This window comes from Osmerus eperlanus, chromosome 18, assembly GCF_963692335.1.
Source record: "Osmerus eperlanus chromosome 18, fOsmEpe2.1, whole genome shotgun sequence".
NCBI lineage: Eukaryota > Metazoa > Chordata > Actinopteri > Osmeriformes > Osmeridae > Osmerus > Osmerus eperlanus.
In genome coordinates, this window is record NC_085035.1 from 9,941,537 (window position 1) to 9,955,496 (window position 13,960).

At 39.7% G+C, this 13,960-nt stretch overlaps 1 protein-coding gene across 1 annotated transcript; it reads left to right on the forward strand.

Annotated features, from left to right (window-relative positions):
* The first annotated feature begins 3,606 nt into the window (after positions 1 to 3,606).
* LOC134039032 (uncharacterized) lies at positions 3,607 to 7,986 on the forward strand. The gene is made up of 11 exons (XM_062484780.1): positions 3,607 to 3,698; positions 3,990 to 4,080; positions 4,598 to 4,699; positions 4,790 to 4,930; positions 5,044 to 5,213; positions 5,399 to 5,535; positions 5,950 to 6,043; positions 6,178 to 6,507; positions 6,597 to 6,765; positions 7,437 to 7,561; positions 7,852 to 7,986. The coding sequence occupies exons 3-11, from the start codon at positions 4,606 to 4,608 to the stop codon at positions 7,984 to 7,986; spliced, it is 1,395 nt and encodes a 464-aa protein (XP_062340764.1). The 5' UTR covers positions 3,607 to 3,698; positions 3,990 to 4,080; positions 4,598 to 4,605.
* The last annotated feature ends 5,974 nt before the right edge of the window (positions 7,987 to 13,960 follow it).

Here is a 13,960-nt window from a genome sequence, read left to right on the forward strand (position 1 = left end):
GATGTGGCAAAGTAATGCAGTTGTGACAGCCTGCACATATCTTGACACTGAGGCCTTGGAGAGCCCATGTCCATCTCCAAGAACCTCCAGAAAACTTTCAGTGGCCTAGAACTTTAACACTGCCAGTAGGGTTGCAGGGGTCAGTGCAAAGGAACTCCTTGTTAGCCTCTGCAGGTCTGCTTGTATGAGGTTCAGGAGCATCATGATATCATGATGTCATCTGACATATCTTACACTCATAATGAGTATAATTGATCAACCATCAATTAAAGTAGAGTTGATTATTCATGTCAGAAACAATGATTCCATGTTGAAGACATGGGGTATTCATTACTTATGTGTTTGTCATTTGTCACAATGTCATTTGTGGCCAATATGTGAGAATCATGAGATTGCAAACATGGTCTTGGAAAGCTGTTGGCCTATGCAAGATTGTAGATATAGTCAACAATAGAAAATAAGTAAATATGTTGAATTGAGATGCTTGTATTTGTATATTGAATTATTTAGGCTGCTAGCTGGGACATGCCATGTGTGATACCATTTATATGCATGGTTTTTAACCTTGTAGTTAAATCAAGTAGTAAATATAGGACTCATATATATATATATATATATATATATATATTTGCCTATGGGAAGTGGAGTACCAAGAAGAGTAATTTGAGAAATTGTTGTTTTATGGGAGTTTGTTCTACCTGCTCCTGCTCCTCGCATGGATCTATAAAGTAAACTGTAAGGATGTAAAAATGTAAGGATTGGACAGGCAACACTGAATATATGATACAATACACAATTCAGCCTTTACTTAATTTAAATAAACATTGTATGCTTAGGCTATAAGGTAACCTACAGTTGACACTACCTTGTTGATTGGGCAGAAGAATAGGCACAGAAATGGAGGGCCTTGTGAACTTCATCTCTTCAAACAAGAGCTTCCTTACCTCAATTTGGAGACAAGCCCACTTAATTTCCAAGACCTCCTCTTGGTATTTAGCATCCTGTGTCGCTGATTGCAGGGTCTTGACACCGGTGTAAAACTCAGATGCAGCATAGTTTGCACGTTCACCTTGTCTTTGCATCATACAATGTAGCTTACATTGAAAAGTACTAATATAAGTAGCTTATAATAAATGTAAAGTTTTCTGTAGCGACAGAAAATATTTTTGGTGTACCGTAATTTGTCAATTATTTTGGTTGACGTTTTCATTTTAAAGTCTTAAAGTTGCGTCAGAAGAATCACATTTTAGTACAATGGACAGCGTCTTGTTAAGTGCAACTTAAGAGACACGTACGAAGATTCTCCTTACGAGCATGTTCGGGAAACGCACGTAAGAAATAACGATGGATCGTTACTTTGATCGTAAAGAACCCTCGTAACAGCTACGATCCATCGTTATCAGGAAACGCAGCCCAGACTGATTGCCAGGTATGTTGTAAAGACATGACCTATGTCAAAAGTTGTGTCCATTGCCTTCAGGCAACTAATTAGCAACATACAATGATATAACATTTTACAGTTGTCTTGTCCCACACTGTGCCACTGCAACACTAAACTATTATAACTATCTGTGTGCGTTAATTTGATAATAGAAGCAGGGAATGAAAAGTAACGCAAACGTTACTTTCCCTTGTAACTAATTACTTTTCTATGCAGTAACTAGTAAAGTAATGCAGTTACTTCTGAAATAAGTAACTAGTAACTGTAACAAGTGTGACAAGACGGCAAATTTATATTACCAAAACATCTGTTTCGTTGTGCGGCTGTATTGGGCCATGGATTAAATCATGTCTCAACAGGGGGGATGGTACGAATTATAACAAAAGTATTTACAGCCTATGGGTTCATAAATTACTTTTTAGCCTGCCATATCTGTGCAAGACACAACACCCAAGGGAATGAGAGACCAACGCGAGGACAATTTCCAAAACCTCAATATCCATTCCAATACATATGCATGGCCTTTATTGAACTAAATAAGTGTGTAGCCTGTGCACCAGGGGGGTGTTCCATCAACGTCAATTAAGGATAAGCGAGACTTATTTCGCCAAGTCTCACTTACTTTAGCGAGAGTTCCGTTCCATTAAGGTGGCTTATTCTAGTTCTAGCTACGTAACCATGGTAACTTATACTTCGGAACTAGCCTGATCCGTGTCAGATACATAAGAGCAGCCTACCATCCTTCGTAGAAAATAGTAGACTATAATAGTAAAAATGAGGGTAGTAGACTGCAGTCTATGTAGGTAGGCCTAGACTATGTAGTCTGCTGGAATCACACACAAGGAAGCAATCTCACTGTAGCCAAGCCTTGACCACTGTTCAGTCTGTCTGCATCTCTGTGTCTTTTGCACGTGGGACATTCTTGAACAGGGTTGGTGACTTAAAAAGGTTTAGCAAAGGCAACTATGCCAGGAAATATGAAGGGTATACCTTGCTCCAAAGCAGTACTCCAGGTCATCTTGAAACACAAAGAATCAAGGAGACTTTTTATTCAATTGTATAAAGCATTTTCATTGTTTAAAGTAACCTATATGTTGACAAGCCTCTATATTACTTCATCCTCTCTTTCTGGCTTCCCCAATATTATAGGTGCAATATACTGTCCCCATGGGTGTATCCAGGCCCACTGGAAGACTCAGGGGGTGACTTCCTGGTGCCCCCAGGGTTGAAAACGCATTTCTAAAATGCTGTCTAGAGTGGCAAAAATTGAGTGCTTTACTGTCTGCCATTCACATTGTGAAATATGCTTGAGTGCCCAGGGTGCCCCTTAACGCAATAAATGATAGTTTGCCCTCTATATATTTCTAAATATGTCTTAATGAGTTCCTTTATAGTAGAGAAAATGTGATGCAGTACCCTATAAGGTGCCCTTACAATGGTCTATATTTGACTGTTCCCGTGCCCTTACTTCCAATGGAAAAGGGTGCTGTTATGAAGTGGCCTTTATGCTGCCCCTACATGACAGTGTCCCAAATGGTGCCCTTTCCAAAGAAGACGATTAGATGCTGTGCCCAACAGTCTCCCCTACAATGTGCCCAATAGGGCATGCTTTCCCAAAGTGAGGCTGTGACGACACTTGGGGTGTCGTCCCATTCCCATTGTTACACTGGTGAGAACCCATGTCATGCAATAGCAGCCCTTTAAATTTTTCCGCCCCTGCCCTACGTACAGCCACAGTCTGCCACTGTCCAAGCCCCCTCTGGATCTGTGGAGGCAGACTATGCTAATTGAAAATCTGGAAATATGGGGCAGCTGTCCATACACTGTCAGCCAGAATAGTAATAATTGGATTTGGATTAAATATGCACGAGCAATATAATAATGATATATTCTTAGACATGCTGAGCAATTTTAAATGTCTGTTCTTCAACCTCTAGCTTCAACCTCAGCCTACATTCTGCGAACACCTTTAAAACATTTGAAATAATTTGCATGAAACCACCAACAACCTTAAAGAGGAGTAATGCTACACAGCAAAACTGCCGGTGTTACTTTTTCAGTGTTGGTGTTAATCAACAGGGTGCAGTGTTATTTTAACACTTAATAGATAAAAATGTACACTAAGAGAGTTTTTTGATGAAAGTGTTGGTGTAGATTTTGGTCGTTGGGGGGGGATTCTACACCGTGAGTGTTAAATTGACCACACCCTCGCATTTCCGGCAAAGAAGCGCCATCCAGAGCTGATCCAGAACTTTCGGTAGCCATCTTTCTAACCGCTGCGGTAAGTCAAACTCGGTTAATGTTAATGTTGTGCAGTTGATAAAGGCTTAAATAATTCGAAAAATCGTAGTTACTTTGCTTTTGTATGGATGTATGCTGTCTGTTACTTTCTAATCCCATTCTAAATAGATTTTTGTCGAACTGGCAATTGCTAGCTTACACTTGGTAAAGATGGTAGCTAATTTTAGACAACGGCTGTCGAGATAGTATAATATCAGTAATATCTGCGACTATTTTTTATTAATGTGCTTGTATTTCTTTTTACTAGCAAACATCGAAAAGATAAGTTTCACTTTGCTGACGAGTAAACTGAGGAGAGCTGGACAGGGCGGGAACAGTCGAGGAAGGAGAGGAGAGAGGTGAGTTTTCGCTATCATTCATAAGGAGAAGTTAATAATGCCTAGTATCTTGTTGAGGGAGTAGTAAATGTAGATATATTTATGTTTAGTCATAGCCGCAACAAACTCCGGTAGTTATCTCAATGCCGGAATAAAACCCTTGCGAGCACAGATATTTTTTAATATGCTCTGTAGCTCGCTATCTCAGCAGCAGCTAACAGCTTGTTAGCTAACTCTTACAAACAAGCTTAACAGAAAGCTGTCTGTATGTCCCTTCTGTTTAGCTTAGTTTGCCTGTATAGCGCTGTTGATCTGATATCAGCCCCCCTCCCTTTAGCAGCAGCACAGACAGGCTCACATCAGCAGCACAGGAGGACAGATAAGAGGAGAGGAGGAATAATCATGTTCTTCATTCTTAACCTCAGTCCCCCCTTTTAAAACCAACTATGTTGTCTTGTTTAATCATGTGCATGTTGTTTTATACCTTTTAGAATGTGTTTTATTTATTTATATATAAATGCCATTCTTTCCTTTGAAGGTGAAGACATGCTGGTTCCTGTCGAATATAAGGGGGTGAGCAAATGGGTCAGGGTACCAAAGGTGGAGGAGGTCTTCAATTTCTCTGAATTTTTACAAGGAGGTAACTAAAGTGTCAAACTTTATCCATGTCTTCTGTTTTGTGTAACTTACTTGGAAGTTATGCTATAATCCAAATTGTCTTTTGTTTTAGTGCTGGCAAAATTCAATTTGTCAGGTTTTACTGCTTTGATGCTCAAGGATTCTGCAGGAGTTGAAGTGGATTCTGACATCTTTGATGAGCTTCTGAAGTCATCTCAGGTGTCCTTCAAGGCCTTCACTGAAGATTGCAATGGTAAGAAAATGCAACTTAGTATTTCTCTTAACTATTTTAAATGTAATAATTTATATCCAAAGTTAGTTCTATACAAAAAATATGATTTTGTGTGTGTGCGTGTGTGTGTGTAGACAACAGTTTTGGAGATTCTTCAGAGGGCTCATCCTTAACTGATTGGTCACCATCACGTGCATCCCATGGGTCATCTCCAAGCTCAGACTCAACAATTATACTAGAATCCACCAAAGCTCGAAGAAAACGGCTGATTGAAGGACCCCCTGACAGCAGCAGTGCTCGCGATGTAAGTAATCTTTAAACTAAGGTCTCAAGCTGCAGATAATAAATTATTATTGGTTTAAAAAAAGAAGAAAAAAAACATGCGAAAGGGGCAACACTCCAGAGAGGAAATGTATTGGTCTAACCCCATTCAAATATGTTTTTGCCGTCTACTTTAAATGTCTGAATGCTAGGCAATTGTTGTTTCAGATTGTCAATGCAGCCCTGCATTCAAAGCCGGACGGTGACCAAATAATCAAAGAATACGAGAAAACAAAGAGTCTGTCGGATGGTACAAGAAGAAGGATGATCAACATGCTTGTGGCTGACATGGTAGAGAGCCATGGGTAAGTATTGCACACTTATAAACACATATTGATTTGACCAATGTTCATAATATAATATTTAACAATTATTTCTGTGTTCAATTCAAATATATATTGTTCTATCATGATTACAGTAATAATGAATAATATTGACAACAGCACAACAAAAGCAAAATGTACACAGCAAATTCTCAGCCTTTGTGCTGCATAATCCAAGTCTTAGATATGCAGCCATAGTTTCAATATGTCCCTTACATGTTTTACACTGTTTTCCCTTATTGTTTTTTTTATATTTCAAAATAAACTATTACCTGAAAAGTCTCCTTTTTTTTTTAAACAAAAAAAAAATCTATCACAGCCTGCAATTAAACCTTTTTTCAGTCACTTGATTTATGGGTGAAGTATCACTTTAGTAATTCATCTATCTTTTTGCAGGAGGATCCCTCCAGTAAATATCCGCAGTACGTATGCACTTGGCATTACAACCTTGTTCCCAAATTTGAAGGACCCGGATTCAAAGAATGGTTATGTAAGTATTGATATAAATATACATCCATGCTGCAGTGTTTCAGTGCATTGAATTACACGCATGACAGCTCTGTTCAGGATCATTCCTTGTTCTAAACCAGGTAATGGATTATTTTTTTGCTATGTAATCTACAGGAGCATTTCTATGATCACCAGAGTGGTTCTGGTTACCTGGCATGGAGGCTGAAGACTGTGCAGCGCAACTCTGCTCAAGAGATCAAGAAATCCAGGTCCAGCTTTCAGGATGGCCCTAAGACTCATCGCAGCATGCATTCACCTGTGAGGCAGTTGTCAGGTGACGAATGCAATGAAGCTATATCAGTGATGAGGCACTCAAGTGACACAACCCTCGTCCAAGACAAAATGAGGGCAACATTTCAGAAAAGACAAAAGGTTGTTCAAGACCCAGCAACAGCTTCCACTGTCCTAGACCTTTTTCCGAGATTCCTGGACACACCAGGCTTGGTAAGAAATTATGACTTGTTGACAGCTTTGTTCTGTCTTTATTTGTTTGCTCTCTAATGTATTTTTTCCTGTCATATTTTGTGTTTAAGATCGACCAAGACTTCAATATGCTCTTTGGTGATGAAGTGACTGGTAAATTCCTCGCTAAATGGCCAACATTCTTCAAACCGAGGATCATTGCGGAGTGCAAAAATCTTCCTCAAAGTGTGCACGTGGATGACCTCCTTTTGTCTGCCCAACAGGAATCTGATGATGGTGGTAAGTGTAAATAAGAGACTTAAGACTACACATGCCTGTATTCCATGCATCAAATATAATTTAGAGCCTGATTTTTTTTTTTTTTTTTTATCTGCTGGCTTTCACTCAAGTGTTTAAGGCAACAAAAAAGGTTGTTGAACATGGCTGTTTGTGTCATATCAACAAATATCTGTGATCCAGTTTGTTTTCTTTTTTGTCTTTATTGTGCAATCACTATTTTTTACATTAAAATTACATCACTGCAGCACAAATAATACTTGTAGCCCAGGTTGTCCTCATATTGATAGTTATTATAATACATATAGTGCTTAAATATACCTATACCAAAATGTAAAGATAATACCCCAAGTGCCTTAATTTCAACCCAATTGCTTTTAGCCAATGTATATTACAATAAATTGAATTTCCTGCACTCATTTTTGAAAGAAAAAGTATTCTAAAACGTTCAATGTTCTGACTTTAAATTAATATTGTCACAAATTCAAGCTGCTGTTCTGTAAGATTGCTGATTTACAATTGATTTTTTTCAGGCAGCCTTTGGTTTCCTTTCATTTAACATTAACAGTCAACAAAGCTATCTAGAGCCAATTCAGAGTCTCTGTAAGTGAACATTGAGAAGACATTGGTAAAGTAATTCAGGTAACTGCAATGGTGTTTTTTTTTTTCTGTAGTATGGGACTGTGAGGTTGCCGCCATCTGCTTGTTGCTTCACCTGTTGCCGCCAACATCCAAGGGCAAGAAGTCTGCAAAGATCAGCGCAACAGATGCTGCTGTCCGCCTGGTGAAGTTCCTTAAGGTCTGTTCTCAGAATTGTGTTTAAAGTATTTTAGTAGTATTGGGTTCTCAAGGGCTGATAGTCATTTTGTGACATGGGGTGTAGCAGATTTCTTCTTTTGAAACATTTCTTCTTTCTAACAAGTTCAGCTTTGTCCTAATTTGAAATTAATTGCTCATGAAATGAATTAATAATAATTAATTAATAATTTTGCTTGAAGAATGTATCCTAATTCTAGGAAACAGTGCTGGCATTCCGCACCAAATCCCGACATTTTATTCCATGGAATTCATTCTCTCCCTCTCTCTTAGGTGGGGAGAAGCATGGAGACCTTCCTGAAGGAAACTGGCCCTGCTCAGCCCTTTCTCCTGTGTGTTGGAGAACGAAAAAACAGCATCCAGAATTTCTACATCATCCTGTACTCCACCTCAACTCCACAGTACTGAAACTGCATTAGCCAAGGTAGTCAATGATCTACTATTAGCATCTGACGCGGGCTCTATCTCTGTCCTGGTTCTCCTAGACCTAAGTGCAGCTTTTGACACTGTGGATCATGAGATTCTCCTGGAACGTATGGAGAACTATGTTGTGATTTCTGGTACTTCACTTCAGTGGTTTAGATCGTATCTATCTGACAGATCACAATTTCTCCACTATGATGGCTGCTCATCCAGGAGTTCCACTGTAAAATATGGAGTACCACAGGGTTCAGTTCTAGGCCCTCTGTTATTCTCGCTTTATATGCTGCCTTTAAGAAACATAATTAGAAGCTCTGGGGAAATTTTTCACTGTTATGCAGATGATACTCAGCTGTATATGTCTTTAAAGCCTGGAGAATTACCACACGCTATGGAAAAATGTGTTTCTGGGTTAAGAACTTGGATGACAGCAAATTTCCTTCTTCTCAATTTGGATAAAACAGAGATTCAAATTTTTGGTCCTAAAAAAATACAGAAATAATTTATCCAATCTGACCTTAGACTTAGATGGCGTCAAAGTCTCTGAAAGCCAGCTGGTAAAAAATCTAGGAGTTACAATGGACCCAGACCTTTCGTTTGAGTACCATATTAAGCAAATTACCAGAACTGCATTTTTCTATCTACGTAACATAGCCAAAATACGAAGATTCCTCTCAAAGGATGATGCTGAAAAACTAATACATGCATTTGTTACATCCCGACTGGACTACTGCAATGTGTTGTTCTCTGGCCTCCCAATTACCTACTTAAAAAATTTACAGCGGGTGCAAGATGCTGCTGCTAGACTATTGACTAGAACCAGAAAGTTCGATCACATAACATCTACTCTTGTCTCTCTACACTGGCTCCCTGTCCAAGCCAGAGCTGATTTCAAAGTTCTATTACTAACCTACAAATCTCTGCATGGATTGGCACCACCTTACCTCTCTGGTCTCCTTGCACCCTATCGCCCCGCAAGGACACTTAGATCTCAAGATGCCGGCTATCTGGTGGTTCCCAAAATTAAGAAAAAAACTGCTGGAGGCAGGGTGTTCTCATATAGAGCACCTTTTCTCTGTAACAAATTACCTGTCTCAATTAAGGAGGCTGATACAGTTTCGACATTCAAAATTAGGTTAAAAACGTTCTTGTTTAGTCAATTCTATGACTGTTAAATGTAAGTGTGTGTATGTACTTTTTATGTAAACCTGGGGTGTGTGTTTGTCTGTGTGTATCACATGTAACTTTTACATGTAACATCTAGATTTTACAAATAAAGTAAACCTGTTACTGTATATTGCTATTGTTATAGTTTCCGTTACTAGTTGGTGACAACGGGGGACGGGGCTTTCTCACCCTTATTATATAAATATAACTTATTTTGGAGTTCTCTCCCCTGGAACAGAGTTCATGTTCCAACCGAGGGGGGCTGGCGCTGTCTTAGTGTCTAGGGCTGCATCAAATACCCTTTTTTGCTCTGCTAAATTGCTGCACTAGTCCACACTTGACCGGTGGGGATCTCATTCTAAATATGACTGTAACTGTTAGCTGCTCCTGGCATTCTCTAATCCCTGCTCTCCCCTCTCTGTCCCCCCTCCACACATCCCCTGTGGTGTGGGGGGTTTGAGCTGTCAGCACCTGCCTGGTTGTCGGTCTGCCAACGCTGGACCTGGTCGCCAACCGGAAACCGGTCTCCATGAGTTGATGTGAATTGAAGGCAAAGCAAGGCTAGTTAATTTAACCCTTGTGTTATCTTCGGGTCATTCTGACCCATCAGTCATTGTGACCCACCGTCGTATTGCGACAACTTTACCGCATACCAAAACAAAGTGAATCATTTTCTTTTAACCGTTGGGCTGTCTCAGACCCCCCACATTGCGATGGTTAAAAGAAAATTATTTTTATTTGTTTTTGTATTGGGTAAAATTGGGTAAACACAACGATGGTTCGTTATGAACCTTTGGGTCATGTGACCCGAAGGCAGCACGAGGGTTAAATAGGCCCAGCACAATTCATACACCATGGCAATTCAAAGTGCTTTACAAATGAGCAGAAGTGTAAGTGTTGTGTGTATTTATTAAAACAAACAAACATTTAATTCTGTGTAAAATAATAAAAAATATTAGTTGCAAGATTATAAAGGAGACAACATATTCAATTTTAAATTAGAACGGACGAAAACGGTATAACATTTTGCGCAAACATGTCAGCTCTCAATTGTGCGTAAGAGTGCTCTTGGGTGTGCGTACATTCTGTTCTTACCTAAGAACAAATCCCAAATAAGAAAACATTGGTGAATAGCAGAATATTCGTGAAACATGCGTAAGTGGGGTTTAAGAGCAAATTTGTTCTTAACCCTCGTGCTGCCTTCGGGTCACATGACCCAAAGGTTCATAACGAACCATCGTTGTGTTTACCCAATTTTACCCAATACAAAAACAAATTAAAATAATTTTCTTTTAACCTTTGCAATGTGGGGGGTCTGAGACAGCCCAACGGTTAAAATAAAATGCTTCACTTTGTCTTTGTATGCGGTAAATCTGTCGCAATACGACGGTGGGTCACAATGACTGATGGGTCAGAATGACCCGAAGATAACACAAGGGTTAAGAACATTTGGTGAATGAGGCCCAATGTCCTGTTGAGAATATTGGCCATAGGCTAATGTCAGTAGCTCATCAAATTACACTAATTATCAGTAGGCCTAACTGCATATAGTTATGTTAAGTAGATTTGGTAGACCTACAATTTACGCATTCTAACGATCGTAAGGGTTTGACAAGTTGTCTCCCTTGCCGTGTTAATTGTGGCAACATTGCCCTTTTGGAGACAAAAAAACTCAAACTCAAAATATCCTTTTACGCTGCTGAAAATAACACCCCTCTGCTGGTTTACGCTTTGCTTTTTGCAACATAAATCGCCTGATCTGGGCTGCACAGTCTAAGCTTATTGAGGTCTAGCTTGAATTAGCGTTGCCTGTTAGTGGAACGGAACGTTAGTGGAATGGCTTGAGGCTTAGGTCTAACTTGACATTTACCCAAGTGAGACTTATTCGTGTTAGCGAGACTTGCGTTAGCGAGACTTGCGTTAGCGACGTTGATGGAACACCCCCCAGGTTAGGACTGGGATCCTTTAGTCTCTCTCTCTCCTCTGTGCGCTCTCTTCTTAGTGCCAATCACATCACTAATTGGGGTGTTCAGCATTCTTTGTGTGCAAAGAGAGGCCAACCCCCAAATGTGAACTCTGGGTAACACTAGGCTTATGTAAACAAGGTGACCTGGGCTGACCACTCTCTTACTGGAGAGGCCATAAAAGATGTTTAATTATATGGTCAAGCTTAGAGGGGTCAGGGAGCGCACACATGCACTCACACACTAAAACACGCATGCGCACAAGGTCTATGCAAGGGAGCCAGTGAAAGGAGAGCCATGTGACAGTTGTATGAACCAATGTCTGTGAAGAGCGATTTCTTTTAACCCTTGTGCTGCCTTCGGGTCACGTGACCCAAAGGTTCATAACGAACCATCGTTGTGTTTACCCAATTTTACCCAATACAAAAACAAATAATTTTCTTTTAACCTTCGCAATGTGGGGGGTCTGAGACACCCCAACGGTTAAAAGAAAATGCTTCAATTTGTTTTTGTATGCGGTAAAGTTGTCGCAATACGACGGTGGGTCACAACGACTGATGGGTCAGAATGAGGGTTAAACAAGGGTTTAACAAGGGTTAAATAGTTAGCTAGCACAACATGCTTGTGGACAAGCTTGTCGAAGAAGCCATTAACAAAATCCATTCCTTAAGAGTCCATGCGGGGTTTGTCTAAATGTTTTACTTCCCTAAATTTGTGTTGGAGTTCTTATTAAATTACTAATAGCTCTCTTTGAAATGTAATGATATTGTTGTGACATGTTTCCTGTTTGTTGTTTGTGCTTTGTTGCAGCTATTTCAGGAAATGGGCCGGTTTCATGATGAAATAATTATCTGCCAAAGATTCGAAGATGGCTTTAAGATCCTAGTACCCACAGTGCTTAGATTGACTCAAAGGAAATCTCCCTGTGCAGATCTGGCTTTGGAGGAAAGAGAGGTTGCCCTCACCGAAGATGTCACTGGTAAGTGACTCACTGATCAGCCATGGTCACCCCTAGTGTTGTGGAGCCATTAAAGCTTAATTTATTTTCTATTTTTCTTCAGACAAGATAAAGCCTAACCAATCAAAATACACTGTGCATTCACGTAATACTTATTTTACTTATTTTTCAGGGATTGATTTCAGAACTGCAATCCTGCAGTTGCCGATCCTGTTCAGAGAGAAAAATGACATTCTCGTCATACTTGGGGAGGTGTGTAATTTGCGTATACTTTTTTTGGTTTACATTTAGTCATTTAGCAGACGCTCTTATCCAGAGCAGTAATGTTTACATTACTTCACGCGGAGAATGGGAGAATTATATGCAACAACATATGGCTAAAAAATGCATGCACAGTAAGAAAGATACAAGAAAGTACAACGGCACTTAGGAATGATTGGCTGGACCTGATGTTAGTCTCCTCCAGGATCACAATGTCTCTTATTGAGAGACTTGTTGGTTTGTTGTAACTGTCTTAAAATTATTGTACTCGCTGTGAAATATATTATTTGTTGCTTGCTTTTTCTTTTTTTTTCCACAGGTACACTCTTGCACTTTTGTGGTTCTTGCTGTTTAATTGTAACTTGTCTAACTACATGCTCTTATTATTCTTCCCTTTGGGACTTATTTGGTTTTCACAATGTATGCTTCATGTTTGGCTACCCGCAATGTTTGGGGCTATCCCGTTGTTATGATCAGTGACCTATGCACTTTTGTAAAACTCTTTCTTGGAAGTCGCTTTGGATTAAAGTGTCTGCTGAATGCATAAATGTAAATGTAAAGATTTCTGATGTCACTGGTCCCCCCAAAAAATGTTAAGTCTTTTGATAGGCTATTTAAATGATGGTTAAGGTCTTTACTTACCAGAGACTAAGTGAATACTACTTTATGATCTGATATCTCTTGCAGGATCAGCCACCGTCGCCATATCATACTGTACAACTTCACGATGTCACTGACTGGAGGACTGTGCTCACTCGAAGGGCGCTTGGTTTGGATGAAGGTGTTATTTCTTTTTGTGCTTACTTTTTCTACAATGTGGTATATCCATCTCGCCTCCAAAACACCCTGATTTTCATTCAGCGATATGTTCAAAAAATGTTGGTGACAAGCCTCTACCTGTTAGTGTGACCAGGGTAATCAACCTTTTAGCTTAATCAACAACAGCAATGCTACACCATTCAGCTGTCCTAAATGCTCTCGAAGAGCCTTCATGCTGGTGAAGTTAATCCAGCACATTGGACTTGTCCACGCACATGAGCCACATTTTGCCATAACGTGTGGCCTTAACAACTGTTAATCGACATTTTCTAAATATGAGTCCTTCCGACAACATATTTGCAGGAAGCATAAAGATATTATAGCCAGACGAGCCACTGCTTATGATATCCAGGAAACAGTAGTGGGGGAGGATGAGCAGGGGCCCAGTGATGCTGTCAATCCTCCTGAACCTCCTGATATGAATGAGCTGTTAGTGCAGTTTAGAGAGAATCTTTTCGGCTATATTCTGAAATCAAGGGGGAAAAAACACCTTCCTCAGACTGTTTAAAAAGAAATACTGGATGACGTAAATATTTTGTTCGACTTCTTTAAAGCAAACTATGCATTTCTAAAATATCATCTTGAAAAAAATGGCTTCAATGTGGAATCTTGTCCTGAACTTTATGAAGTTCTGCAGTGCTCTGAATTTTTTTTCCAGAGGCATCAAAACTTGTTAGGTCTCCGTATATGTTGAAAAACTACTCCAAATCCAACCTTGAAATGACTGAACCTGTAAACTATTCATTGAGAGACCCAAGTGGTCGTAAGGTTGGAACTACTACTGTAACCAAGC

What these genes read in the sequence shown, in the direction of transcription:
- LOC134039032 (XM_062484780.1), top strand. Translation starts at nt 4,606, where the DNA reads ATGCTGGTTCCTGTCGAATATAAGGGGGTGAGCAAATGGGTCAGGGTA. An exon ending in ACAGCAGCAGTGCTCGCGAT is followed by an intron (nt 5,214 to 5,398) that starts GTAAGTAATCTT and finishes TTGTTGTTTCAG; the next exon opens with ATTGTCAATGCAGCCCTGCA. An exon ending in GACATGGTAGAGAGCCATGG is followed by an intron (nt 5,536 to 5,949) that starts GTAAGTATTGCA and finishes ATCTTTTTGCAG; the next exon opens with GAGGATCCCTCCAGTAAATA.